Source organism: Populus euphratica, unplaced genomic scaffold (genome assembly GCF_000495115.2).
Source record: "Populus euphratica unplaced genomic scaffold, PopEup_1.0 scaffold101.1, whole genome shotgun sequence".
Lineage (NCBI taxonomy): Eukaryota > Viridiplantae > Streptophyta > Magnoliopsida > Malpighiales > Salicaceae > Populus > Populus euphratica.
In genome coordinates, this window is record NW_011499894.1 from 597,263 (window position 1) to 625,119 (window position 27,857).

General features: G+C 32.2%; 3 protein-coding genes and 1 pseudogene across 6 annotated transcripts in view; 2 read left to right on the forward strand and 2 right to left on the reverse strand.

Annotated features, from left to right (window-relative positions):
- Window positions 1–712, forward strand: part of LOC105131790 (uncharacterized) — an 8,442-nt gene extending 7,730 nt beyond the window's left edge. Inside the window, exon 2 of one of the 2 annotated variants that reach the window (XM_011034941.1) lies at window positions 415–712. In XM_011034941.1, the coding sequence (XP_011033243.1) occupies window positions 415–427 (13 nt within the window). In that variant the 3' untranslated portion in view covers window positions 428–712. Of the gene's footprint in view, window positions 1–22 lie in introns of both variants that reach the window. The other variant, XM_011034942.1, reaches the window with a different exon arrangement.
- A 7,238-nt stretch (window positions 713–7,950) lies between these two features.
- On the forward strand, window positions 7,951–11,937 carry LOC105131791 (squamosa promoter-binding-like protein 9). The gene is made up of 3 exons (XM_011034944.1): window positions 7,951–8,628; window positions 10,851–10,990; window positions 11,094–11,937. The coding sequence occupies exons 1-3, from the start codon at window positions 8,246–8,248 to the stop codon at window positions 11,717–11,719; spliced, it is 1,149 nt and encodes a 382-aa protein (XP_011033246.1). The 5' UTR covers window positions 7,951–8,245; the 3' UTR covers window positions 11,720–11,937.
- Window positions 11,938–13,782: 1,845 nt separating this feature from the next.
- LOC105131792 (D111/G-patch domain-containing protein) lies at window positions 13,783–17,725 on the reverse strand. Of its 3 annotated transcripts, none has more exons than XR_843503.1 (5): window positions 17,513–17,725; window positions 16,388–16,924; window positions 15,053–15,118; window positions 14,723–14,878; window positions 13,783–14,250 (listed from the first exon to the last, which is right to left on the reverse strand). XR_843503.1 is itself a non-coding variant. In XM_011034945.1 (4 exons), the coding sequence occupies exons 1-4, from the start codon at window positions 17,648–17,650 to the stop codon at window positions 14,819–14,821; spliced, it is 801 nt and encodes a 266-aa protein (XP_011033247.1). In that variant the 5' UTR covers window positions 17,651–17,725; the 3' UTR covers window positions 13,863–14,818. The 3 variants fall into 3 exon arrangements, 1 of the variants encoding a protein (XP_011033247.1); XR_843502.1 differs by having other exon boundaries at window positions 13,815–14,278; XM_011034945.1 differs by having other exon boundaries at window positions 13,863–14,878.
- A 4,397-nt stretch (window positions 17,726–22,122) lies between these two features.
- On the reverse strand, window positions 22,123–26,424 carry LOC105131867 (CDK5RAP3-like protein; annotated as a pseudogene).
- Window positions 26,425–27,857: the final 1,433 nt, after the last annotated feature.

Sequence of the window (27,857 nt, forward strand, 5' to 3'; positions counted from 1 at the left end):
TGAAATAGGAAAAGCACTGAAGGTTTTCCGAGGCAGTGGAGCAAAGATCCAAGAGAGGTTTGATTGTATTGTGGAAGCTGGTTTGAGCAGAAAAGATGCTTGTGAAATGATAAAAGCATCTCCTCAAATTCTTAGCCAATCGAAAGATGTTCTTGAAATGAAGATTGATTTTCTTGTAAATAAGGTGGGTTATCCAGTATCATATTTGGTCACTTTCCCATCCTATCTTAATTTCACAACGCAAAGAGTGGAGCTTAGGTTAGCAATGTATAATTGGCTCAAAGATCAAGGAAAATCTGTGCCCGTGCTTTCCTTGAGCACTGTAATTTCTCTTTCAGATAAAAAGTTCATCAATGAGTATGTAAATAGTCATCCTAGAGGCCCTGAAATTTGGCAGAATTTGAAGAAAGAAATTTATGCTGAATAAAAAGCCTATAAAAAGTTCATTTATACTTTCCTCGGTGAGTTTTTTCTTGTTAGTCTTCACTTCTTTCACTATTTCCGTAAGAACAGAATGTCTCAAGTGATTTTAGGCGAGGATTGTTGAATTTTCATGCATCCCTATTCTCTAGCATTGTACTAAATTCGTTGCCCGCGCTTCACCGCAGAACTTGATCTTAGGTGCTTCGTGCTTGGTGCTTGGATAGAAAAGAGCGTCTTTTTATTTTCTTTCTTGTAATTCTAGTGAAGATGTCGTCTATTTAGGGCACTGTTTAGTCTACAACGAACTAATGCAACATAAACAGCTTTGTCGTTCGGAATGTTGAATGTGATTCATCTTTGAAAAATTCATGTGAGCCTAATAGAAAAGAATTCTGTATTTAAAATATTTACAATTCAGAAAACAAAATGCATTGGAAGGATGCCACCCAGATTTTTAAAAATGTTGCTAAGATAGAACCAAAAATGCTGGAACAAACAAAGGAATCAGTCTTGTCGCAGCAACAACAAATCAAAAGGCACAAACTTTTTGCATAGAAACTGGTTGAATGAACTGATCTTCCCTATGATTTTTTATTCGTATTAGCAAAGTGTTGGATTAGATAAAAACAAAAAGTCTAAAAATCATCTCGTAGATTTTAATGAAACTCAGACATATGGAAAGGAAACAACACACACGGCAATCTAAAAAGGCAAATGAAAAAACATATATTCATGCACAATAAATAAAAAAATGCTTCAATAATACAACATTTAACTAATTAAAATACCAAAATATATAAACATATTTCATCAATTTATTTACATTTATGTTGTCTATTAGATAATTCGGGTTCATCAATAGCATGACTGGTCCAACTCTTACACCTACTTAAATGATCTTGTTCTCTGCCATAACATAATCAATAGTTAATTTCTCTTTAAAAGTTTCAAGTCAAGTGAAGCAAGCATTGAATCATTAGGTTATGTAGGTATAACTTTATGATTTTTGTTTTTTTTTTCATCAATATTACAAAGCACAAATGCAACCTCTCAACCCTCTTGTAGAATAAAGTTAATCTAATATTGATATTAATTAAAATATCAATGCATAATATTAATATTAATTAAAATATCAATGCATAAAATCCAATGTTAAACATAAATAGATTAATTATAATTTTTTGAATCTATTTGGTATACTACATGTATCTAAATAGAGAAGTTTGCTCAGGATTCATAATAATAACCCAACATATGATACTCATGTATCAAATAAAATACTTCTAATTTATAATCATAAAATACATCTTTGTAAATATTTCATTCCTCTACATGTCCTAATATAATTCGTAAGTTTCATAGCAACTTAACCAAACATAATTATTATTTTTATTGTGATAAGTTGTGGCATGTGATATCATTATTTATATTAATATCGATTTAAATGTGTTTTAAATGTGTTGTTTATAGTTTGATTGGTGCATTATTTTTTAAAAAAGCGTTGAGGTAACCGTGACAATAAAGATCACAATGAATTTTGCACACAAAAACATTCTATAATGAGTTTGGTTTTTGATTGTTTGAAGAGCAAAATAAAAGTATTTGGTAAGTTTTGTAAAAAAATAAGTGGTGAGAGTGTTTGCTTTTTGTTCAAGAGATTCTTGAGATTTGGTCGAATTATGTTTCTAGAAAATCTTGAATTTTATTTTTAAATTAATATTTTTATTGTTTTAATGTATTAATATTAAAAATAAATTTAAAAAATAAAAAATATATTATTTTAATATATTTATAAATAAAAAATTTTAAAGAGATATTCATACTACACTTCTAAACACAATCCGGCACAATGGGGATTTAATAATTGGAATACGGAGATTTAATAATTGGAATACCTGGCAGATTATGATTTTTAACATCATCAGTATGCAACAAATGGAAATCATTTGGATTTTGATTATAGCCAATTTCATTTTGTATTGCAAACCTAACCAGCAGCACATGTAGTGCTTCGGGTCCCTTCCCGGAGCTTTGATGTGACTAATTAAAGATGATGGAAATTTTGAAAAGACAATAAATACCACTTTCTTATACCACCATTTTTACTCTCTTTTGTTTGAGAATACCTTTGGCATGACCTTGTAAAAAAGAGTATTCGACACATTTAAAAAAAATAATTATATTATTAAACCTTGTGTAAAAATAAAGGAGAGCAGTTTTTACCTTGCAGTAGATTATTTAATAGAGTTTTTTTTTTTTGCTAAGAATTGGTACTTTCACTTTTTCTTCTATTTCAAATTTTAACAAAAAATATTATTTTTTTATTTTCAATTCTCAAAACCAAACTTAAGACGATGGATGGTTACTTAAAAAATATTGCAAGGTGTACAAAAATAGAGTAATAATTATTTTTTAAAGTATTTTTTATTTTTAAAAATTATTTTTAATATCATACGATTTAAGAATATAAAAAATAAATTTTTAAAAAATATGATTTCATTGATTTTTCTAAACGGTAATTTAAAAGTAAATAGTTGAGATGAATACAATGCTCACCTGGTTAGGCTTCGGTAAACAAAGGGTACGTTTTAATGTAACCAAGGGGTGCGGTGTTTTTACAAAGGCACCAAGTAACTAACTACAGATAAAGAAAGAAAAAAACCCAAATCCTCGAATTTCCAAAACAATACCTCGTACTGCGCTTTTTTTCCTGTTCAACTTCGGTGGGTCTTTCCGCTTCGTAAATCACCACCCAATATCATAATTAATTAAAAAATTTTGTTTTGAGATTAAAATAGTTTATAAGTTTTGTTTATGGTTGATTTTGGGAGGATCCCAAAGGGGTGTCAAGGGGTGGGTTTCATCCGGAGTTTAAAGAAATAATTTTTAAAAAAATATTTATATCAAAAATTATTTTTAAAAAACTAAAAAATTAATTATTTTAATATATTTTCAATTAAATAAAAATATATTTAATAATGATCACTATTTTAAAGAAATAAAGAAAAAAAAGACCGACCCCGGATCATCCGATTTCCAAAACAAGACCTCGTACTGCGCTTTTTTGGCCGTTCAACTCCGGTTCACTGTACACGAACCTAGGATGGGATGGGAAGTGTCATTCTGACCTCTTACATTACCAATGAGAGAGAGAGAGAGAGAGAGAGAGAGAGCCCCTTGGTGGTGGTATGGGCATCCTCGCCTCGCCTGTGCTTCACTCTCTTGTTTCCGCAGCCAAATCCGCCATATCCATCTTCATGGAGAGAGGAACTCCCCCTCCTTTCTGGGCAAGCCACGCGCTATCAGAGTTTTATGTAATAAAAAAGAAAGAATTTTTTTATTTTTTTAATAAATTAAGTGTTTTGTTTATACGAGAAACCCCACTGTCGGAGGGGAAAGGACTATATATATACATATATATATATATCCTTCTAAGATGTGGCATCTCGAGTATTTGAATCTATCAAGAGGCTCGCAATTTGGTGATCCAACTGGGATAACAATTTTTTGGAGTTTTAATTGAGAATTGGATTATAATTTAGAAATGTTTTCAATATTTCAGACAGTGTTTGAAAATGATGGAATGCGAGAGGAAGGAAAATGGGGGAGAATAAAGCGCGACTGCTAGTGGGTTCTAGAAGAACTAGCTCAATTTGATTTCTTATTTTATGTACAGTTTTCAACTTATTCCCATGGATTTAATTACTATCTACTTATTTTTATATCTTTTAATCAATGTCTAGATCTATTATTTTAAAAGATATCTTAATGTAAATTAATAAACATTCATCATGAAAAAACTAACAATGATTAGAAGATTAGACTGGTTGAAATCAATGGTTTTTAAAGTTTTGTTTTTTAATTATTTTTAGTTTAATCTTTTAATATCATGTTTATTATGGATTTATGCTTGTAATTTTTTTCTTTTAATGGTCTTATTCAAATTTTATGTCTTGAGTTATTCAAATTTTATCTCTTAAATGAATTTATCAAAGTTGATTCAAGTTTTTTTTTATATTATTTTCAAATTTTGAATTTTCATTTATTTAAAAATTGAATTTTATAATTTTATTTAATTTATTTTTTACAGAGTTATCTTAGTTTCATAATTAAGTTATATATTTGGCTTGCTGGCTCGAATAAATTTATGTTATTTTTAAAAAAAATTATCTTTTAATATTTTATTTGTTAAGAATTGATATTCAATTTTTTAAAAATTTTACTTTCTGTATGATCATTTCATTCCTATTTAATTTTTATCTTGTTTACAAATAAGATTATAGAGATATTTTAAAAAAATTGAATGAATATATCTCCATGATATTTGCAAGCCTTTTTCTTTGGCGTTAAATCATTGCCCATTTTTTTCTCTTCATTTGTTGCCAATGTTTTTTTTAATTATATTATTAAATTAATAAAGTTTATCAAACTCAAACAAAATAATTTCCCGAATCTCATGTTTTATTGCTTATTTAAAAATATTGGCATCATCTTAGCATTTTTTTTTAGTTCTTATATTTAATTTATTTTTATAGAGTTATTTTGATCTCATAGCTATATTACAAATTTAGCTTATTGGTTTGGATCTACTAGAGTTGTTTTTATTTTTTTTAGTTTTATCGTTCAATATTTTATTTGTTGAGAATTGAGATTTAATTTTTTTTTATTTAACTTTTTATACAATTATCTCATTCTTATTTAATTTTTGTTTTGTTTACAAATAAGATTATGGAGACTTTTAAAGAATATAAAAATGATATATTTTTATAATATTTGCAAGCTTTTTTATTTTGCATTGAATCATTGTCAAATTATTTTTATCTTGATTTATTGTCAATATTCCTTTTTCTAACTATAATATTAAATTAATCAAATTTATTGAACTAAATTGAATCAATTACTCAAATTTTATATTTTCTTACTTCTTCTAAAATGCCAGCATCATTTTAATATTTTTGTTATATTTAAAAAATATATCCAGTATGAGAGGTAATATGAGCCATCTATCTACTAGATACTAAATAAATACCTCTTTAATTATAAAAAAAAATTAAAAGGACATTAGTTAAAATTTGTGGAGCAAAACTCAATTTATAATGTATTGCTACAGTAAATTGATGTTTTTACCTTCCACGATGCAGGCCAAGTGAGACTAGAATAAAGGGTAAAATAGTTTTATTTACAAAATTTAACTAGCATTTTCAAATTAAACAGGGAAATCAATCTCTTTACATTTTTGTTGCACAACAAAATTACTAATTTACCATTAAAATAAAAATAAATGTATGGTTAGTAGGGGCTTTATGATCTTTTTCTTTTTTTCAAAACAAGTAAAAGACTAAACTACCCTGAAAAAGAAAAAACTAAACATGTTGTTATGTGCATTTTATTATGGTTTTTTTTTGTTTTTAATTTACATGAAAAATATTATTAAAAAGATAAAATAACAGGCGTGTGTAAGTAGACATTATCTGTGCCTTTCAAGCATCGCATTCAGTAACGTTTGATGTCAAAAAAATAGCCAATTATTATGCGAGTGGACATCATCTCTCCTTTCACAGGGATTTATGCTTGAATTTTCAAAATTCAATTATGTCATTTAGTTTATATTTATTTTAATCTTGACTCTTCTTGTTTTGATTGTTATTTATGTTTATTTTTATGTATTTTTTTTTCAATTTTGTTTCTTAGTATCTAATTTAGTTTTCTTTTATCCCATCCAGTCTCAGTTATTTTGATTGCTTTTATTTTTCTTTATCAATCTTGCCCTTAAAACATTTTATTTTTAGATTTATTTTTTATTTTTATTCTTTTGATTTATTTTTTTAATTTGTTTTGTTTTTCAATTTAACCTTTAATTATTTCATTTCATTTCATTTTTGTAGTGGATTTAGTCCTTATTGTTTTAATTACTATTTGTTTGTTTGTTTGTTTCTTATTATTAGAAATGTTGCTTCATTATTTTTTTTATATTTGTCTTATATGAATTAATCTTTGTCTCATGATCAGGTCAATGGTTTTGAATGTTAGTCCAATTTAAGTTTGGTTTGTTTTTAAAAAATATATATTTTTTTAATTTTATTATTTAACATCGAGTTATTAGTCTTTGACCATTATGATTTATTTTATTTTTATTTCTATGGGTTATCTCAATCTCGTATTTTAGACAACGAATTAATTTGATTAACCTATGTTAACTTAAGTTTTTTTCCTTAATGTTTCTATTTTCTCAAATTACTTTTCTTTAAATTTTATCTTTAACATTAACTTATCAAACCCAACCACTTCCCCTTTCATAGGGATTCATGCTTGAATTTTCAAAATTCAATTATGTCATTTAGTTTATATTTATTTTAATCTTGACTCTTGTTGTTTTGATAATTATTTGTGTTTATTTTATGCATTTTAAAGTTTTTTCTTCAATTTTGTTTCTTAGTATTTAATTTTTTTTTTATCCCATTTGGTCTCAGTTATTTTGATTGCTTTTATTTTTCTTTATCAATCTTGCCTTTAAAACATTTTATTTCTAGATCTATTTTTTATTTTTATTCTTTTGATTGATTTTTTTAATTTATTTTGTTTTTCAATTTAACCTCTAATTATTTTATTTCATTTATTTTTTATACTAGATTTAGTCCTTATTGTTTCAATTACTATTTATTTATTTGTTTGTTTCTTATTATTAGAAATTTTGCTTCATTATTTTTTTATGTTTGCCTTATATGAGTTAATTGTTGTCTCATGATCGGGTCAATGGTTTTGAATGTTAGCCCGATTTAAGTTTGATTTATTTTTATAAAATATATATATTTTTTAATTTTATTATTCAGCATCGAGTTATTAGTCATTGACCTTTATGATTTGTTTTATTTTTATTTTTATATAATTATCTTAATTTTGTATTCTGGACAACGAGTTAATTTGGTTAACCTATGTTGACTTAAATTTTTTTCTTTGATATTTTTATTTTTTAAAATTTTATTATTTAATATTAACTTATCAAACCCAAGTTTTATAATGTTTTTTGTTTTTATCTCTTGAGGATTATTCCAATAAAATGACGATACATATCAATGAAATTATTCCGGTTTAATCCTGGTCATCATATCGCACGAATATTTTTTTTTATTAAATTGAAAATAGATTAGCTAGCATGAGGATACCGCGTGGCACCTAGTATAATTGAGGGGGAATCGCCATCCATCAGGAGAAGAACAAAAGAAATGTACTTCCAAGAACAGGAGAGAAAAAAACCCAAGCATAAAACAACAGCTCAGTTGAGGTCAATTCCACCATACCCAAACCTCTAGACAGAGAGTTTAATCGGACAAAAGAAAAAAACAGTAGCAATCAAGAACATCAAAGAAAAAGCCACTCCTATGTGTAAAACGACAGTTGGAGTTTAGTTGCCTTATGTAAACCAAAAGCTCCCCACAAGTAGAACTCCTCGAGAAGTACCCATCTCTCTCTCTCTCTCTCTACATCTCCATCTGCCTTTTCTCCATTATTTTGGACAGACAATAATACATAGTGAGACTCTCCACTCTCCAGTCTCAAGTCAGCCAGTGTACTACAGTTTTCTGTGCTGGCATGGGCCATTGTCAAATGCCTTCTTTTCACTGCTTTTTATTCTCTTTTTTACCTCCCTCTCTCTCTCTCACCTAAAAAAGAAAAGAAAAACTAAAAAATAGTACTATCTTCCATATCTTTCTTTCTACTAGGAGTTCTATCTTCCATATCTTCCTTTCCCTGTACTTTTCTCTCCTTTTCTACAACCACAAAAACACAACTCAATGACCCACTAAACATTCACCCACCATGAATGAACTCTAGGCATTTACTAATGGAAATGGGTTCAGGTTCGGTAACCGAGTCAGCTACTTCCAATGCAACTTCTCCGCCAGCTGAGTCTGTTAATGGATTGAAATTTGGTAAGAAGATTTACTTTGAGGATCACGTGGGGGTCGGTGCTCCGGCTAAGAGCGGAACTGGGTCATCCTCATCCGGTTCCGGGTCAGGGTCATCTAGGAAGGCTCAGGGTGGACAGCACCAGCAGCCACCAAGGTGTCAAGTTGAAGGGTGCAAAGTAGATCTGAGTGATGCTAAGACTTACTATTCAAGGCACAAAGTTTGTAGTATGCACTCCAAGTCTCCTAGAGTTATTGTTGGTGGTTTGGTGCAGAGATTTTGCCAGCAATGTAGCAGGTCAGCTTGTCTATGTTTCTTTTTCTCGATGCCCTTACTTTACTTTTTTTTTTTAATTCTTTCCGTCTGTTGGGGGTTAATTTTGTTTCTGGTGGGGGTGTTGTTTTCATATTTCTTCCAAGTTATAGCTATGGAACTTTGTTATGCTCTATTATTTATGTATGGTGAATTTTCTGTTCTGTTTTATTGAGTGTATCTTTCTCTGTTTTTTTCAAGGAAAATTATTTGTTGGGGAAACCAAGATTATTTACATACAAATAGTTCATCTTCATCTTGTGGTAGATAATGTCCTCAGTTTCTTAAGCTAGCCAGGTTTTGTATTATGTTGATTGAAGTTACCTGTACTAGCTTTTCATGAATAAGTGGTAGCTTTCGTTGTTTCATCGTTGGCTTTTTTTTTTTGGTGTTAGTCAGTTTTTTTTTTTTTTTTTTGGTGTTAATCAGTTTCTTGTCATCGCAGCTAGCTATTTGTAAGTTTGTAGCTGTTGATTTTGATGGGCTTTTGGACTTTTTGAATGTAAAGAAAATTTTTAATCTTTGGTAATCTTTTGGATGTACTAGGCGACCAAATTGGTTATTTTACTGTAAATTTTTTGAATATTGGTAGTTTTGTTGGATCATCCTCGTGAGGTTTTTTGTCTTTGGATGTCTGTCATGGATTAATAATTATTCTGGAAAAAAGTAAGTACTACTGTGGGTAATGCGGCGTTTTCATAGTTACTTTTCTGGGAGTTCAGTAAGTATTCCCTTTCTGAACATTGTATCCATAAATGGTAAATGGTCCTTCCATAGGAGACAGGAAAGCTCATAAATAGATGAAGAGGTCTCATGTTTCCGAAATTGACCGTCTTGTTTAATTCTTGGATTTTCTTTTTATGGTTAAAGGAATTTGTTGTGGCAACAGAAACTACATTTTTGGTTGGGGACTTTTGGACATTAAGCTATTGAGCTTCTTCTTATTGGCAGCCAAAGTAAGAAAAACTGAAGAAACCATCGGATACATGATGTTTGTGCTTCTGCCTTCGTTTCACAGTGCAAACAAACGTTTCGCCCATGCTCCTCAAGTTATTTTGGGCTCGATGACATGATGTAAGAAGAGGATGCATATCGACTCTGAACTAGTTATTCCACTAACTTATCTGTAGTCCTTGAGACTTCATGAATATGAAAGCGAAAGGTCAAGATAGTGTGAAATTGATGGCATTTGCTGTTCTTACACAGCATGTTCTTGCCTTAAGCACTGACAGAACGAGTTGGTGAGATTTGTCAATTTTCTACAAACAGGAAGACTTGGAGAGTCTCCTTGGGTGGAATTGTAAAGACGTTAAATTGTTGCAAATAGTGAAATTTGTCACAGAAATTGGTTTCTAACTCACAATAGTCATCTAGATGAAGTTCATGATGCTCATAAATAAGCTTCTCTTATCTACGATATCATCCTGATTGTGAGACTTTCCTCTGTCTGGAGGCAAAATATCCTCACCTTATTGTCTTCCTTTTGCTGCAAGTTCTAACGAGGACCTGCATTTCTGTTTGTTTGCCATGCTGAGCTGAAGAAATTTGAGTTCTGGGAGCTGGTATATCTGTTATTTATTGTTTTGGATGTGCATGAAACTAATGTTTAAAAGTATTCTGAAATAAAGTATTTGGTCCTGCGCTTGCTACTGTCATTGGGACCATTACATATGCATTGAATTGTAACAATTATGAGGCTATACCCAGTCATGTCTATGTCTAGTCCTGGAGATTCCAGTTTTAATATCAAATCCTGTTTGTTCCTATTGTTATATGTAGCTTGATATTGTTGGATTCCTTTCTTGATAAGAGTCTATAGCTCATATGTTGGATTCCTTTCTTAATAAGAACAACAGGATGCGTGCGATAATTGGAATTTCAATTTGAAAGAAGCTCGTTCTACTGTGTGTGGTCTGCACTTGCAAATCTTTGCCAAGTTTATAAGATACCTCTAAACTAAGGCACAACACTTCAACTTGGTAGGATAGAAGGTTTGTGCCTGCACAGTTGTGTAAAGAATTCGACTGACAGGAAAGGAGTCTTAAATCTTCCCAATTCTAGTTTCAAGTTGTTGCAAAAATCATATGCTATTGTGCTGAATCCTTGTATTGCTTGTTTGTTTACCAGTTTTTTCCCTGTGCAGAGATAGGTGGTCCTGGTGTTTTCCTATCGTTTTCAGTACTAATAGCTTTGTTAGTCTTACCCAGATTTCATCTACTTCCTGAATTTGACCAAGGAAAGCGAAGTTGCCGCAGGCGCCTAGCTGGCCATAATGAGCGACGGAGGAAGCCACCATCTGGATCGGTGCTGTCCGCTCGCCATGGCCGATTTTCTCCCTCTTTGTTCGGTGAGACATTACCTGAAGATGTCATTTGCAATGCCTCTTTAGTTTACTTTCTTCCACTTTAGCATTTAAAATTTCCATCTTTATTTGATTCTTGCAATGGCAGATAATAGCAGCAGAGCTGGAGGCCTTCTTGTGGACTTCAGTGCATATCCAAGGCATACTGGGAGAGATGGATGGCCCGCTCCAAGGTCTTCTGAGCTTGCCCCTGGGAATGATACTGCAGCCACAGGAAGGTCAATATCTCATATGTGGCAGATAAACTCCCAGAATCCTCCATCCAACCTTTGCTTGCAAGGCTCAACTGGCGGGACTGGCCTTTTCAGTTCAGGAATTCCTCCGGGAGAATGCTTCACAGGAGTTGCTGTTTCAGACTCGAGCTGTGCTCTCTCTCTTCTGTCAAATCAACCATGGGGCTCCACAAACCGAGCATCAAGTCTTGCAGTGAATGACTTGTTTAGTGCCGAAGAGGCACCCGTGGTTCAATCAACAGCTACCCATGGTGCAGCTGTCAATCAGTATCCAATCCCTTGGAGCTTCAAGAGCAATGAAGGAAGTAACAGTTCACACGAGATGTGCCCTGATCTAGGTCTCGGTCAAATTTCACTGCCTCTCAGCAGTCAACTTCCTGGTCAGCTCGAGCAGTCTCAACAGAATAGGAGGCAATACATGGACCTCGAGCATTCCAGGGCATATGACTCTTCAACCCAGCACATCCACTGGTCACTTTAAGTGGCCCTGCTTTATTGGTTATTAAAGGCTACTCGGATTAATAACTAGGAAGGTGAACTTCTGTCTGACCTTTTGTTTCGGTTAAACCCAGGATGCTTACTCTTTGGCTCTTGCCCGTGTTTTGATTGTAACATATAGACAAGCAAGGTGCTGTACTTATGCCAGCTTTAAAGTTTGCTGTCAAGAATTATCTATTATGATTGTAGGAGTCCTTCAAAGATTTTAGGCTGTGATGATGGGATCTGGAGCCGAGTTACCCTGCGCAAGGGAACTCGGTGGCTCGCGAGTTCCCATGGCAACTGGCGATTCGATTCTGTTATCTCGGAATGGATATGCCTTTAGCACGTTCTCATTTTCTGGTCTTCTGAAAGAGGGCAGACAGATAGGGATGCCTGCAATGACAGGTGATCAATTACTTCAGCTGACGAGGTTAGCATGAGTTGGACTATAGTGCTCCTACGTGATCGATATCTGCGATGTATGAGAAACGTCACAGCCACAAACACATTCCACCACTTTTCAAGATTGAACTTGATCTGAGAACTGTGTGAGGGCAGAGGAACCTCAACCTTTTAAAAAAGAAAACAAAGTTGACAGAAAAGCCATGATTTGTACTGGTTGTTTTACTAGCCTATTCCGTGGATAGTAATGATTTCAGCGCAGAAAAAAAATATTCAGGTTTTTGTAATGTCTCTGGACTTTAATTATGAATTAAATGATAGCTTAGGTTTGAAATAGAATGATATTGAAAAAAATAGATTAAAAAATTTAATTTAAAATTAATTTTGAAGAATAAAATTAATAAAAAATAAAATTATATTAAAAAATAAAATTAACTCAAGTCAACTAAATAAAATCAGGAGGAAGAATAAAATTAATAAAAAATAATATTATATTAAAAAATAAAGTTAACTCAAGTCAACTAAATAAAATCAGGATGAAAATCATGTATATAATTAGATTTAATAAATTATTTAACTTAAAAATTATTTTTTATTTAATTATACAATAATAAAAAACAAGATATTTTTTTTTGTACAAAACAATATATTTTTTAAAAGTAAAGAAACTATAATAGACATACCGGTCAAGATAACAAAGTTAGATTATTGATGATATAAGATGAAAATACCTTCTTTTATGTTTGAGTTAAAAATATTGTGAATTAATCTACTATATATATAATTAACTCAATTGAGTTCAATTCTTAAAAATAAAAAATAAATCTACTATATATATAATTAACTCAGTTGAGTTCAATTCTTAAAAATAAAAAATAACAAAATAACAAAATCTAAAAAGAAACAGCTGCGTGAATATATGCATTAAAAAAACAACAACATGCATGTGTTATCCAGCCCTTACCATTTGCTTAAACCTATTTTATTTTTTTATTTCTTAAAGAGGGGAATGACCTTTTTTTTTAAAGAAGATAGATAATATGTAGTCTGTTATTTGCATATTCCAGCGTTATAGGAAAATCTAAGGTTTTGTTTTTTCAATTAAAAACTTATTTCAATTTATTTTTAACCTAAAATACTCAAAAATCACTTAAAACAACTTGATAAACCTATCCATGTTCACAAAAATCTCAAAAAACAGTTTTAAAAACTGAAATCAACTTAAAACCAAAACTATTCCCACAGTCATATCTATCTCCTCAAGCAAGAAAAAAAAAAACACATTTAAGTCAAACTCTTCTTCTAAAATGGAACACAATGACTTAAAAATCAATATATTTTTGTTCTAAATCATCAACAATGATAAATTTCTCTCTCCACTTTGAAATTCAGTAAACCTCTCTTCTCTAACAAAAAATATTAAAAAAAATAAGAATAAAATTTTGTACTAAAATTAAATTTCAAAAAATTAAAAATACTGATTACCTAATAACTAAAGAAACTGGAGCCTAAAATGAACTTTTAAAATAAAATTCTAAGACAATATCTAATTAACCTTTTCTTTTCACTTTAGTCCCTATCTTTCAATTCAACTCTCTTTTAATAAAAACATCCAATTAAATACTAATTTATGCTCAAAAGAGCTCAATTGTGCCAAAATAATAATAATAATAATTCAAGGATGATTTTTTTATAAAAAATTAACTAATTAAATTTATAATAATTTGTGAGAGAATAAACCGTTGAAAAAATTACAATGAATTACCCACAGGGAGAAAAGGAGGATAACACAAATGGAGGACCCCGTCTATCCGTAGTTGAGGACTGGGCCTCCCTGGCTAGCATATGGCTACGCTATTTGAGTCTCTAAGGTAGCGAATTGCACAGCTCTAACTCAACAAGCTTCTCACGGGATATCCATGTCCCTCCCACGTCTCTATTAGTCCACTCTTGAGATCATCCATGGCTAAGCATATCCAGCTCCTTGGAATTTGCCTCGTCGGAGAGGAGGAAGGCAGCCAATCAATGTCTGCAACGTGGCCTTTATATAGGGGCAGCCCCCAATCGCGTGCAAAGCGGACACGCTATCCCTTTATCTTGTTCACCACTTGCAACATGACATGTCAACCACTGAAATTGTGTCCCAGGATTAATGGACTTCCAATTTAAAAGATACTTCAACATATGATGACTGTCTCAATCTGACTAAAGCATACACAAGATATTATACAAACATGTTACACAGGTAAGAGAACTAATACTTGTGATTTCTATCTTGGACATGTGTCTTGATTTAGCTGAAAATTGGCACCGAAATGCCGAAAGTGTAAACATGCATATCCAATTAACTGGATGGTGTTTAAAATCCTCTTACATGCACAAACACTCCTGCTTCTCGCATAAATTAGTAAATAGTGATCCAGTCTATGAAGAATGGTTGATATTGATGACCATAGATCTCATTCCCAGCAACATTTAAATAATACATTTGAATGATTAGGAGCCTTCCCTTTTTGACTCGATCCTCACCAAAAAGCACCATCACATATGACCGAAAAGGACAACCATTTGTGAAAATGAAAAAGAATTATACCAAACTCACTCGATTGTGAGCAAGCTCACGTGCAAGAGCAATATGCAAAGTGCAACTTGCAGATGTTGAACAAGTTTGCATTAGTGCCTCTTGCACTAGCAACATCTAGTGGTCGTCTTCGTTTATTCCAGGGCAGTTGGATAGGAGGGCTTCCACTGTTTCATACTGAAACAAACATCATGTACATGTATAAACAGTCAGAGGAGCAAGAGAAGAGGTTAGTGCCACACACTGGCGTCTTTCAAAATGTGCAAAAAACATAACCGTGCAGCCATCATTTTTTAATACTTCAGGTTCAGTGTGGATGTGGGATAACTAATAATTACACACACAGCTTACCTGAAAGCCACAAAACGGACAGTATTGATATTCATCTCTCAGTTTCATCAACAGTTCTTGCAAATCCTGCATCCAAATAAGAGCTTCATTCCATGCTCCAGAAGAAATCAAAGATAATACTTCTCAAAGTAAAGAAGACTGAACAAAATTATTATTGAAGAATTGTGAAGAAGGATATAGTTGGCAGTTGCGCAACGTCGAGGCTGGATTATTTATAATTTGTAGTCATATTGTATATAACCATATATTTGTTTCCTAGATAAGTTGCATTTATGGTCAGCTCTATGCATTCTATCAATCCCGTTAGTCAAAGCACCGAAATTTCAAAATTTGACCCATCTAATTAAATCCCAAAGGTAGACATAAATAATCTATACAAGACTGCACCAGATTTCCATTTACATGTACCTTAAGGAAAAGATAAAAAACATGAAGCATAAACCAACTCTCAAATTGACAACTAAAAACTGTACATTGTGTGTGGATAGTAAAAGAAATGAGGATTCCCCAGAGTATCAAAAAGCTGGGGAAAACAATTTTGAAGATGATGCTCTGGTCTTGAGAGAGAAAAGGCAATCAAAGATCATCTGGCCAGCATTTTCTGGAGTTTTTATACACATTTCCTAAGCCAAAAAGCAATCAATTATTATAACATTTGCGCCCCCCCACCAAAAAATATAAAAATAGAATCAATTATTTGTAACAAGGTACTTTAGTAACATCAAAGGAGTGCACATGCAAGCTTAAACAACATAGATTCTTCATAAGACATATTTATATCATCTCTGACACTTTTTCTAGATTATTGGTTAAATGCTGGGAGAAGTTAACAACCTAGCACTTATTACACCTAAAAGTGTGCGAATGTAGTTGGTGTTCAAGGCAAAACACAATAAAAATGACTATCTATCACGGCATTTTCCTTGACATGAGAATCTGAGAAGGACAAGTAAAAGGAAAAGGTTGAACCACAAAAAGTTCTTCCTAACAACAGCCCAACTGGCATGCAAATGCTGATAAAATAACTTGAACCCAGAAAAATAAATCATGGAAATCAAGATTTGGTAACTGGTTCATAAATAATTTAATCGCAAAGGAATTAACAAAACACCAGAACATTAATATACAATAGGTAAAGCTACAGCTACACCTTGTGGCTACAAAGACATTTGGCAAGTTAACACCAAAATGCATTTATGCCAATATCAAATAACATGAACTATGTGAGCTCAGGTTAAACACATTCCTCAACTAAATGCAATCCTGTTTAATTTACTAAAAAGCATAACTAACTAAATGAATGTTAAGTGCTGACAATGATTTTAGAAAATCTACCTCTTCTGTTATCTCTTCCTCTTCCTCCTCATCCTGCTCAGCATCTTCTTCATCTTCATTCTTCTTTGGTTCCACAACTTCTTTGTTCTCCAATTGATCAAGAGCTGCTTTTGCTTTCATAAAATTTACTACAACTCTCCGACTTCGCCATTGAGACTTTTGCCTTGACCCAAACTCTTCCATTAAATCCCTCTCCTTCATTCTGTTCCTTTCTGCCTCAATCTCTTCTCTCTTCCTCTTCTCCTTATGCGGTTCCTCTCTTCCAATCCCTATTCGTGTCCGCCGAATCTGAATCCCCACTGGCTCAGCTCTTCCTGAACCCTCCTTACCAAGGGCTGAACCAGGGGTGTAACCCATTTGCTTTAACAACTTAAACCCAATGTTGGATGGAGGAATTGGAGCTTCTATTCTTGCCATGGTTTGCTCATCCTCCTCTTGTTGCTTTTTCTCCCTTTCAAGTCTTCGTTGTTCTTGCCAGCTAATGTTTTTCGACTTCTTATTGAATGATTGAAAAGTTGGTGTTTCCTTGTTGATCCTCTGCACAAATGATCACAATCTCACCAAAAAACCACAAATTAAAAACATGAGTTAAAATATAGAACACTATTAGCTTGTAACTTTTCATTTTCAACACATAATATGCTTGGGAAATATATAACTGATGAAGTTACAAGCATATTCTTTGAAAAACACTCCCCATAAATATATAGTTCCAATTAAATAAATAAAGCCCATGTACTTTCCTAAACAAAACCACAAGAACACAGTTACACCCCTTTTTAGATGCAAAAACTACATTAACATAGCTATCTAAGTAAAGTTCTTTACCTTTATTTTTTTCTACATCACTCCTTCCACTAGAAAAAGAAAGCTTTACCATATAAATCTTCAACCAACAGTGCTTCGAATCAATTCAGGTTTCGAACAGGATAATCAAATTGCATTAGGGTTTTTTTTTTAATCATACAATGAAATACAAAATGCCTACTCTGAATGTCAAAAATCTCTACCAAAGCCTTGATACGATAAATTTTAAAAAAGTTCTTAAATTTGTTTCTTATAATGATAATATAAAATAAATGCTTCAGAGACTTGATTATTACAAGGAAACAACCAGATACTGACCTTTTTGGCAGAGGATTTTGCAGGGTTTGTTGTTTCAGGAGGAAGAAACTGAGACAGGTCTCCCATGTAATCTTCTTCATCTGCTTCTTCATGCTGTTTTGGTTCACTGTCTCTTTGCTTCTCTGTTGATTCTCCCATTCTTTGTTGATACACAGTGACAGAGAGCTCAAAGCACAATTTTTCAGAGGAACTATATAGGCCAATTTGGGCCCATAAAAAGACTTTTGGCAGCCCAATTCCCAAAGAGCCCAAAAAGAGTGCTACTTGATGCCACGTGTACTCAACAGCCATAACTGTCTTTGGCTGATGTGGCTGATCTCAGTTAAACACACATATGTCACGTGACCAATCACCTTCGTTATGACTCCCTCTCTCGCAGCAGCAAACAGGAAGTCAGAAACCGCTCCAAATTCCCTCCCTCTCGTTCATGTAAGAATTTTCTGCTCTGTTTGGTCACTGAGAAAACAAAAAAGGAAAAGGAAATTAAGAATCTTTCCTTCATCTTTTAATTTGTTAGTCTTTGTAGTATCCAAGCTTTAAATTCATCTTCATTTTCTCGGGAACCAAACAGGAGCCAGAGAAAAATTTGTAAAGATTTGAGTGCTTCCTGTTTGTTTATAGGCGAAAGAAAGTGATGAAATGTGGTTTCTTGGAGCTACAATTCCGAACCAGAGGCTGCACTCATGTTTTACAGTGATTGAGTTCTTGGCGATTCTTGCTTTGCAAGCTTGTGCTTCTACTAATCCTCCTGATAGTAAATCCTGTCAATTTCATTGTTAATCTTTCCTTTTTTAGTGATCTAATGAGTGTTGTGTGGTTTGTGAGAATGTTGTTTTTCGTTTTTATCCAGGAATGCATGCTCTTTCTCGTCTGTTTGCATGCTAAGAAAATGGAGAGATTTAAGGGCAGGATTTGTAATCGGAACTATTATTTAGTGACTCATCAACAGGGAATAAATTTTTCTTTTTACGTTTTTTAATTCTTTGGAAAAAGAAGAGGATAGACTCCTGACTCAATTAAGAGTTTAATGTGATTTTCTTATAAAAATAAAGATCTTAATTCAATTTTCTTTTCTTCTTCTTGGTTTTCTCAGAAACCAAACAGAAGGTCAGAGACCAAAAAACATTTTTAGCTTCCTTTCCTTTTAGCGGAAAAATGCAAGGGAGAAAATTGGCTGGAAAAATAAGAGAATAGGATGCGATTCACTATATTCTCGACGTTTCCCATTATTTTTAGGCAATCATCTTGTGTTTTAAATTAAGTCTAAAAAGTGATGATTTGGGCTTAATTGCATCATTTTGACTCGTTTTTATGTGTTTGTTTATCACTTATCACCCTACAAACTATCGACTGATTATTCTGGATATATAATCACATAGTTGTATTCTATTTTAAAGTGATTTTGTGGAACCTTATGATTTCAGTTGGTTGAAAATTGCAAATATTTACATAACTGTTCTACAAAGAACACATTGCTAATATTTGTGAAGCTAACCACCTTAGTCAAAAATGGTGGGAGAAGGTGTAGTCATCCTTTTTCACCTTAGTCAAAAATGATAGGAGAAGGTGTAGCCATCTTAGTCAAAAATTGTATGCACCACACCGCCCGCGCCCCCCCAGCTAAAGGGAAGGAGTAGATCCATGTAGGGTATCATGGACTGAATTTGCTTTTAGTAGGATGGAAATCGGTTCTATGAAGGGGCAAATTATCCTGCCTGGAAACTTCCTTTGGATAATGGATCCATTTGGAAAAATTGTAATTTTCCCTCATCGACCGAGTCGAGTGTCATTGACAATTATCTCAAGGTAAAAAGGACACAAGAAGAAAAGACGGGGCTCTGGCGGGAAAGTAAGACTGTTAAAATGAAGGTAAGTGCGTGACTAATCTTCTCAGTTTTTTCGTTGTCACACAACATTGTAGGATACTACTGCAACAGTAGGCTGATAACGTGAAAAGTTTCTGCATGTTTCTTTGACTTGTGAATGTTTCAAGGAGACTTCTTTTAGAGAAACTTGAACCGTTGTATGTCAGAAACCTTTTTACAAGAGAATCTGTGAGCTTCGGGTTTCTTTCTTTCTCAAATCCCTTGAATGTTAGCTATTTTCATGTCATTCAAACTGCATCAAATGCATCTCTAGTCAAGTTAACCATTTATGTAAGTGATAGTGGACGAAGAAGGGCTCATTCAATGTTGACCACTGATACAAACAGGCTTCTGAAAGTGCTATTGGTGACACGGCTATATTGCTCCATGAGGAACAAGTAACTGACAACACAAAGGGTGACATTTATGCGGTTGGAGTGTTGCTTTTGGAGCTATTAACAGGAAGGATGGGGCCTTTTGACAGGTCGACTTTATCCCCCCTGCCTCAACCAAATTGTCGAATAATATTCTGATATACTTGTTGTTTATTTGCTTAGAATTCTGTCTCTAACACAGCTCAAGACCGAGAAAAGAGCAATCTTTGGTGAAAGGGGCTTCATCTCGGCTACATGACAATGAGAGTTTAATTCAGATGGTTGGTCCAGGCATAAAGAACAGTCTCCTCCAAGACCCTCTCTCGGTTTGCAGATGTCGTCTCACTGTTCATTCAGGTATTGACACAAACATTTGTAAACAATTTCATCCGACTGTAAATTAGAAAAGTTGGATTTATGGAATTATTCATTGAGGTTTTCCCTTTTTTCCCCGTGAAAATTGAACGGTCTGAAGTTTAATTCAGATGGTTGGTCCAGGCATAAAGAACAGTCTCCTCCAAGACCCTCTCTCGGTTTGCAGATGTCGTCTCACTGTGCATGCAGGTAACATTTGTAAACAATTTCATCCGAAAGTAAATTAGAAAAGTTGGATTTATGCAATTATTCATTGAGGTTTTCCTTTTTTTCCCCGTGAAAATTGAACGGTCTGAGAAGTTCCTCCGCCCACCTATGTCTGAAATTGTTTCATCACTGACAAGTCTGCAAAAATTCACTTATGCAAAAAGTGGTGCAATGGAAGGTGCTGAAGGAGACCATTTTGAGAGGTCTTTCCGTTCAACTAATACCCGCTTCATAACCTCACCAACACCAAGTTACATTTCGGTTTGATTTTTGCAATCGGTCAGCTGATTCAGGAAATGATTTACTGTCAGAAGCATTGTACGAGCATGATATTTGCATTTCCAGTTAACTGCTTTTAGTACAAGATCCTTAGCAATCAAGCAATTGCTGCATGGCTTTCCATTACATGTATTATCAGTGTTAGCGTAAGGAATTAACTTCTCTGATTCATTTACTTGCTTTATTTTTAACATTTTCAATGTAGTTCTAAAAGGATTTTATTTTTTTTAAACACGTGTCATTTTTAAAATTTTCAATATTTTTCTCATGAAATCCGTGTTGATCATACTTTTTTTTTATAAATAAAATATAATAAATAAATAAAAAATATATGGACAAAAAAAATTAAATGAAAAGAAAAAAAACAAAGAACTAAAATGAATTTAGGTTACTTGTTGGATTAAGCATATGGGGGAAGATGACAAGTTTTTTCACCAAGAGCCATTAAAAAAAAAAAAAAAACCTAAAGAAAACACCCAGAAAAAAAACATACTTATATATATTGCTCATGATACATTTATATTAAAATTATAATAGCCTAGGTAGTGCTCATTATAGTAACAATAATAGAGTTATTTTTTTTTTAGTTCTGGAAGTTGAAAAGAAATCTTCACCAAAAATTTCAATACGCTTTTGATCATGCATGGTTTAAATTATGAAATGGAGCCAGTCATAGCTTTGAAAATTTATTAGGTATTTCAGTACATTGCTTTTCATAACTAGTTCGATTAATTATATTAATTAATCTTTTTTTTCGATCCTTTTTACTAACAATAAGCCTTTTTTTTTCCTTTTCTTTTTTTATCTCAATGCAAAGATATCCTCGAGTTGGTTGTGGTCTTAAGAACTCACTTATCAATACAGATGACAATAAATTATTTAAAACATTGAATCTTACCTAGAAATTCTAGCTCTTAAAAAAAACATACTCACTGACCAACCAAACAAAGCTTCCAAGAGTATGACTTCAAAATGAAAAACATTTAAAATAATGGTAATATTATGTTCTTTTTTTTTTAAACATGGTTTGAATCTTTATAATTAATCAGACATGCTTATGCTTACCATAATTGAATTATATATACCTATAAAATAAATTATATGAATTAACAAAAATATTAGTAATAAAATTGTAATATCTCATGTATTATTAAGTTTAGATTCAGGTGAAAGATTTTACCAATTAAGTACATGTCTTAAGAGATTAATGCTAAATGATAAGATTAATGCTAAATGGTAAAACTGATAAAAAATTTACTTATAGATAGGCATTTTAGATGAAAATAAAACCTGTTATATATTAATCATCCTGAGAAATATAACTTAATTGGTTAAGACTTGTATTTGCTCTCTAAAGTTTACTAGTTCAACTCCCACAAACCTCAAAATCATTTAAAATTTATATAATTATTAACTTTAAAATTTATGAAATTAATTAAGTTGTGGAATTAATTAAGCTGCATGTAAACCGACCCAGACAGTAATGATAATATATATAAACAACCTATCATGTATTAAGTTTCCACATACGTTCAGTTCTAACATTATGATTGGAATTTGACAAAATGATAGCAAAATGCTAGTTTAAGATTGTGATGCTCCAGTTGACAGCAGGAGATACCAAAAGTCTCTCGAGATTTTAAGCACCAATTCCACTACTCAACAAGGCATTGATCTCTCCGATTATATTAACAGGTCTTCCATCAAACATGGACGAAAGTGTAATCTCACAGTTTCTTCAGCTCCCTGGTTTTAACAAGAGCTGCTTCCTGCAATTGAAACAGCAATAGTTCAATTTGTTATTGAAAAACTCAACAATCAACTTTTCCATTTAATTTTCCTTTCCAAGGAATCTTCACCCAAGAATATTTGTCTGCATCTGGGAGCTCTTGTTATGACCTAAATTTAAGGTAAAACCATGAGGTTCAGTGCAATTATCCAAAGACCCTTCATCAAACATATGCAACAGGATCATGTGTTTCCAATATCTTGAAAATAAACTAGAATGCATCAATGCAACAAAAATTACAGGACGTGACCAAAAGCAAAATGTTTAATGAAATTCATCTTGTAAATTCCCCAGGCAGTTCAGGAGTTGACCATCACAATTATCACCCTGGGCAGTCTTAAGGAGCATCGCTTGTGTGTGTGTCAAGTAAACACAAGGATCCCTTTACTGTTTCCACTGCCTCCCCTACAAAATCCTGTAAGAGGAAACGTGGCACAAAGATTTTGAAATCTTACCAGAGAATGAGTAGTAATCAATCACCTTCAAGGAACAAAGACAAGTGTAGCAATGGATATTTTTTTTAGATTCAATAGTGATGAAGTTATGTAACATGTTACACAACTTCAACAACAAAAACTTAATACAATTTTCCTCTTATATTCTTATTTGAAAGAATGAAAAGAGCTGAACCAGAAAAACTGGAAGAGTTTGTAAAAGGTGATGTGAACAACTCAAAATGAAGGTATGGGAGTGACGCAAACATAACACTTCTCAATATGACAACAAATACACTTTTTTTTCCTTAAAGCTGAATCAACTTTATTTTCTGAAGAAAAGCTACCTGCTTTGGCCATGAAGAAGATACAGAATTGTGAAGTTTCATGCGTTTAGCTGCCACATCTTTTAACCCCTCTTTTAATTTCAACTCATGATGCTTCTTTGCCTCCAATGTACTGACTAGTCTGTCCAGATACCCGAAATTCAGGCTAGCACATTTGATTTAAGCATGTCAATTCATCATAAAGAAAAGCATGCCTACTTTTGGTATATTATTCATTGGATGACAAAAGCACAGCTAGATCGCAAGACCTCACTCTCTCACCTCTGGAGACTTACTAGTAAACTAAATACACATTGGTCAAAAAGCATGCCAACCTCTATTACAAAACTAATACCTTAAAAGATACGGCCATACAGTTACCAGGTGAAAAGAAAAATCAAGTTACCATATCTAATATAAACAGAACAACCAACTTCAGAAAATGAACCAGCAACCTCCCACCTCCTTTCCCAGAATATTTTTTTCACAAAAATTCCCAAATTAAAACATCAGCTTTAATGACTACCATACAACCCAAATGCTTGTTTGCAGTGTAGGTATAATTTCAAAATTTGAAAATTACAAAATGCAGCAACAGGTTCCTTCTTTAGCCTAATTACAAGTAAGACACAGTTTGGCCGGTTGGGCAGTTTATTACAGAGTTTTGCATTTCTCAAACAGGGACATTCATCACTTGGTATTTTCAAGCTTTTCACCTCAAACAGCACTATCAAAAGAATGCAACAAGGATAATTATACAGTGCTCATTAGATGCTGACCCACAGTATTTCTTCAACATAAGAGGAAATTCCACTCAGCTTATCTTGTACATCCACTCTTCTACTTTTGAAAAACTATCATGTGCAAATTTTTTTGCAAACTTTGTTTCCATGAATAAAAGCAGAAAATAACAATGGCAGAAAATGACAAAAACAATTAACATTATCTACCATTACCTTTTGGAGTTAAGAAGCATAATCAAGTCTCTTGTTTTCCCATTTGTCAACAAAGAAATGGCCAAAGAAACATCTGCCAACATTGTTTCAATAGCATCACGAGTATACTGCTGCAGCACCAAGGGAACAACTGACTGGATTTGATGTTGCAAAGACATGGTCTCTTCATTCATCAACCCCACCAATCTTTGACGCAAGAATGCTTTTATCTAATATAAATCGTTAATACCAAATATCAACAATTAATCTAGAAACTGTAATCTGTTACAAAATAAAAGTTGAAACCAGTGAGTTCCTCAGGGCTATGTTACTGCTGGATTATTCATCTCAATCCTTGAAGAAGAATATACAAAATATCACTAATACAAAAAGAAATCCCCGCAATAGTATTATCCAAACAGGTATTACCATATGAAATTAGCTATACCTTGTATAAATCATCAAGAATTTTATTCCTGTACTCTGGATCTAAAAGCTGGCTCCTGACTCCATTCCTGGGGTGTGAGTTAAAGTATTCAGAACATATGTCTGATTTTCCAGGCCCATGTTTGCCAAATTAGCATCATTGATGGCATCAACCTGAGGTGTTTCAACACTAATATCCCAAGAATTCTCTGATACAGAAATCTCAGTATGCACATTTTCTTCCTCTTTATTTAACAGTGTTTGACTGGATTCTACAGCTTCATTCAGTGAAGAGTTCTGTGAGATGTCACTTGCATTTATAATTTCATAAGGACCTAAATCATTGCCACTATCATATGTTTCTTCTACAGTACCAATATCCCAATCAATATCAGCACCATTAACAGCAATATCCCAGTCAATATTATCAGCAGCAACATCCATGTCCCCTCTCACATGGTTAGATTCATCCAAACCCAACAGAACATTTGAAGAATCAAGGATCTCAGAGTCAGCACAAATATTCAGAGATGGGGGATTTTCACGAACATCTTTCAAGTTCAACAACACAGTTCTTGAAGGTTTCTGCAATTTCACATCTAAAAACTCAGTTATGAAATTAATCAAACTCAATCTGCATAACAAAATACATAATTCATACAATGGTAAGAATATTGCAATAATCGTTAGAAAGAAAAAGCCAACATCTTTACATCCTTTTCTGTATGATCTTTGATGAAGTTGGAATTGTACTCTATCGCCTGTGACATGTTATCACTATTTATAACTTCCAGAATTCTGCTAAATGTACTTGGAAGCAATTTTGCAGTCTCTAAAAGCTCAACCCTCACATTGTTTCCCTACAGTAAGAAATGACACCACTTAATTATATCCACGTGCATACCATTTCGCTACCATCTGTGCACAGGGCCATGATCTCACCTGCAATCCAAGCTCCTGACAAGCCTCAACATATTTAACCGTTGACAAAGCTGCACTTCTTTTTATATCAGTTTTCTTGCGCTCTAGTTCTGCTAGTTGTTGCTGGAGCTTCTGCACCTGCTTTTTCTGAAACGGACTTCACACTCAAAAAAAAAAAAAAAACCACATTAAAACAGCAAAATCAGAACATTCTTCATCAAAACTACGCAGCAACCAAACCACAAGATCTCAAACTTACATTTCATAATTCACATTTTGGATTATTATTTGCGCAGCTTCACCAATCGTCTCCCAAGCACCCTGCACAATATTTAACATTTCATTCAACAATCTAACCATAAATCGATCACGCAAACAGAAAGATAACTAACAAACAAACAAACTTACAGCAGCACCTAATAGCCGGCCAAATATATTCCGGCTTTCCGAATTAGATTTCATGAGAATTTCATAAACTCTTTAGCCTCTAAGTATCCTATCCCTGGAAATAGTAATGGTAATGACACCAATTTCGTAATTATGAACAGAATAAGTAGAAAATACGGACAATAAAAATTAACAAAACGAAACGAACCTTCAGGTCTGGAAATAGGGGTCGATTTCTTTGGGGAGAGAAGCGAATTCTTTTGAAATTCGAGCTCTGACTGATGCAATTCGTTTTCTCCATTCAGCGGGGATTCGTTTTCGATCAACAAGCCATTCTTGAGGACAAAAGTGACGACGAAATTAATGTAAAACGACCGATAATGAGGAAATGAAACTCAAGTGATGGAATTCAGAATTTTACCTCCGAGACGAGAATGTGATATCGATAGGAAGGTTTCGGATGTCGTCGGGATTCTGCATTGTCATTTCGGAATTGATTCTTCTCTCGTGAATTTGTGGAAACGAGATCAAATTGCTTCTTTCTTTCAGCGTTTTTGTTTGCTGTGTGAATGCAGAGCCTGCGTGCTGTGGCATTTTCAAAATTTTAGTGCCTTGTATTCTTTTCTTTTTTTAACTTTAGGTGTACGACACAGTGCACTTTAATTAATTATCTAAAACCCTAAAGTTAATGAACAGTTGAGCCTTTAATTGCTATAAAATTTATATTATTTAAATTAATAATTTTTAAAAAATAAATTTATTTTTTATTTAATTAAACTACACTTGTTAAGGTTGTGTTTTTATATAGGTTAGTAACATCTTGTAGTGCACACTACTTTAATTGTGAGATAATTAAAAAAAAAAAATTCTAAACATATTATCAAGAGTTGATAATATTAAAAATTATATGATTTGATTTCTTGGTAATAAATAACTAATATGTAAAAAAAATTTACTCAAAATTTTTTAAATTTTATATAAAAATTAAAGTGTAAAATGTAAATAAATATCAATATAACATAAACATATTTTAAGCAACTAAAAACAAAAAAATAACATCATTAATTAAAATAAAATCTGAAAGCCTAAGTTCTAGGTGAGAAATGAAGTCCATGTAGTTGTTAATAAGTAAAAAGTAACAAATATTTGTCAATACTTTATTATTATAATGACCTGAATAACTTAGTTAAGTATTTACAAAAATATTTTATATATTCATTTATGTGTCTGGATTTTATATAAAATGAGTATGATACATACCTCAAATACTTGTCTTAAAAAGTAAATTTTTCTTTTAAGAGAAGATAAATTTAAAGCACCTAAAGCCTTCAAACTTTTTTTGGCAAGCATTAACCAAATAATTTTTTCCATCAGATTCTGCACATATATATATAACTCCCATATATATATATATATATAACTCCTAACAAATTAAAAAACTTATGCACGCATCTAATTAAACAACTTAATAACTATTATGTAAAATAATGAAAAAAAATCATCAATAATAAACAAAAATAAAATTGAGAAAACTAAGTGAAAAATAAAAATTAAGATATCTAACATCGCAACATAGTTAATTTTCCTAGTTATGTTTAATAAATTCCTCTATCAAGATGAATTTATAATAAAAAAAACATATAAAATTTGTAATAAAAACTAAAACACACAAAATTTATTGAAAAATAAATACAAAAATAATAATGAAAGGTTGCACATAACACATAAAATTTATTGACCAATAATTAAAAAAACAATACAAAGATACACATAGGAAAAATCTTATAAAAAATAAATATTAAAAAAACTAATCTACATAAAATTAAGAAAAAACCACATATAATCATATTTACCTCTTTAAAAATTAAACACAACCAATATTATTTAAGAATAATCATAATCTAATTAGAGCATAAATAAAAAATTTATTTGAAAAAAATACAAATAATATATTTTTAAAAAAATTAAAAATTAAAAATTAAAAAAAAAACAGAACCAAACCCAATAAAGCAACAACTCTCACACAA

Excerpts from the sequence above, each read along its gene's own strand:
- LOC105131792 (XM_011034945.1), bottom strand. The coding sequence starts at position 17,650 with ATGGGAGAATCAACAGAGAAGCAAAGAGACAGTGAACCAAAACAGCAT. Across the intron at positions 16,925-17,512 it reads CAAAATCCTCTGCCAAAAAG|AGGATCAACAAGGAAACACC; the intron begins GTCAGTATCTGG and ends TCATTTGTGCAG. Across the intron at positions 14,879-15,052 it reads GTCCGTTTTGTGGCTTTCAG|TATGAAACAGTGGAAGCCCT; the intron begins GTAAGCTGTGTG and ends TGTTTGTTTCAG.
- LOC105131791 (XM_011034944.1), top strand. The coding sequence starts at position 8,246 with ATGAACTCTAGGCATTTACTAATGGAAATGGGTTCAGGTTCGGTAACC. Across the intron at positions 8,629-10,850 it reads TTTTGCCAGCAATGTAGCAG|ATTTCATCTACTTCCTGAAT; the intron begins GTCAGCTTGTCT and ends AGTCTTACCCAG. Across the intron at positions 10,991-11,093 it reads ATTTTCTCCCTCTTTGTTCG|ATAATAGCAGCAGAGCTGGA; the intron begins GTGAGACATTAC and ends TTGCAATGGCAG.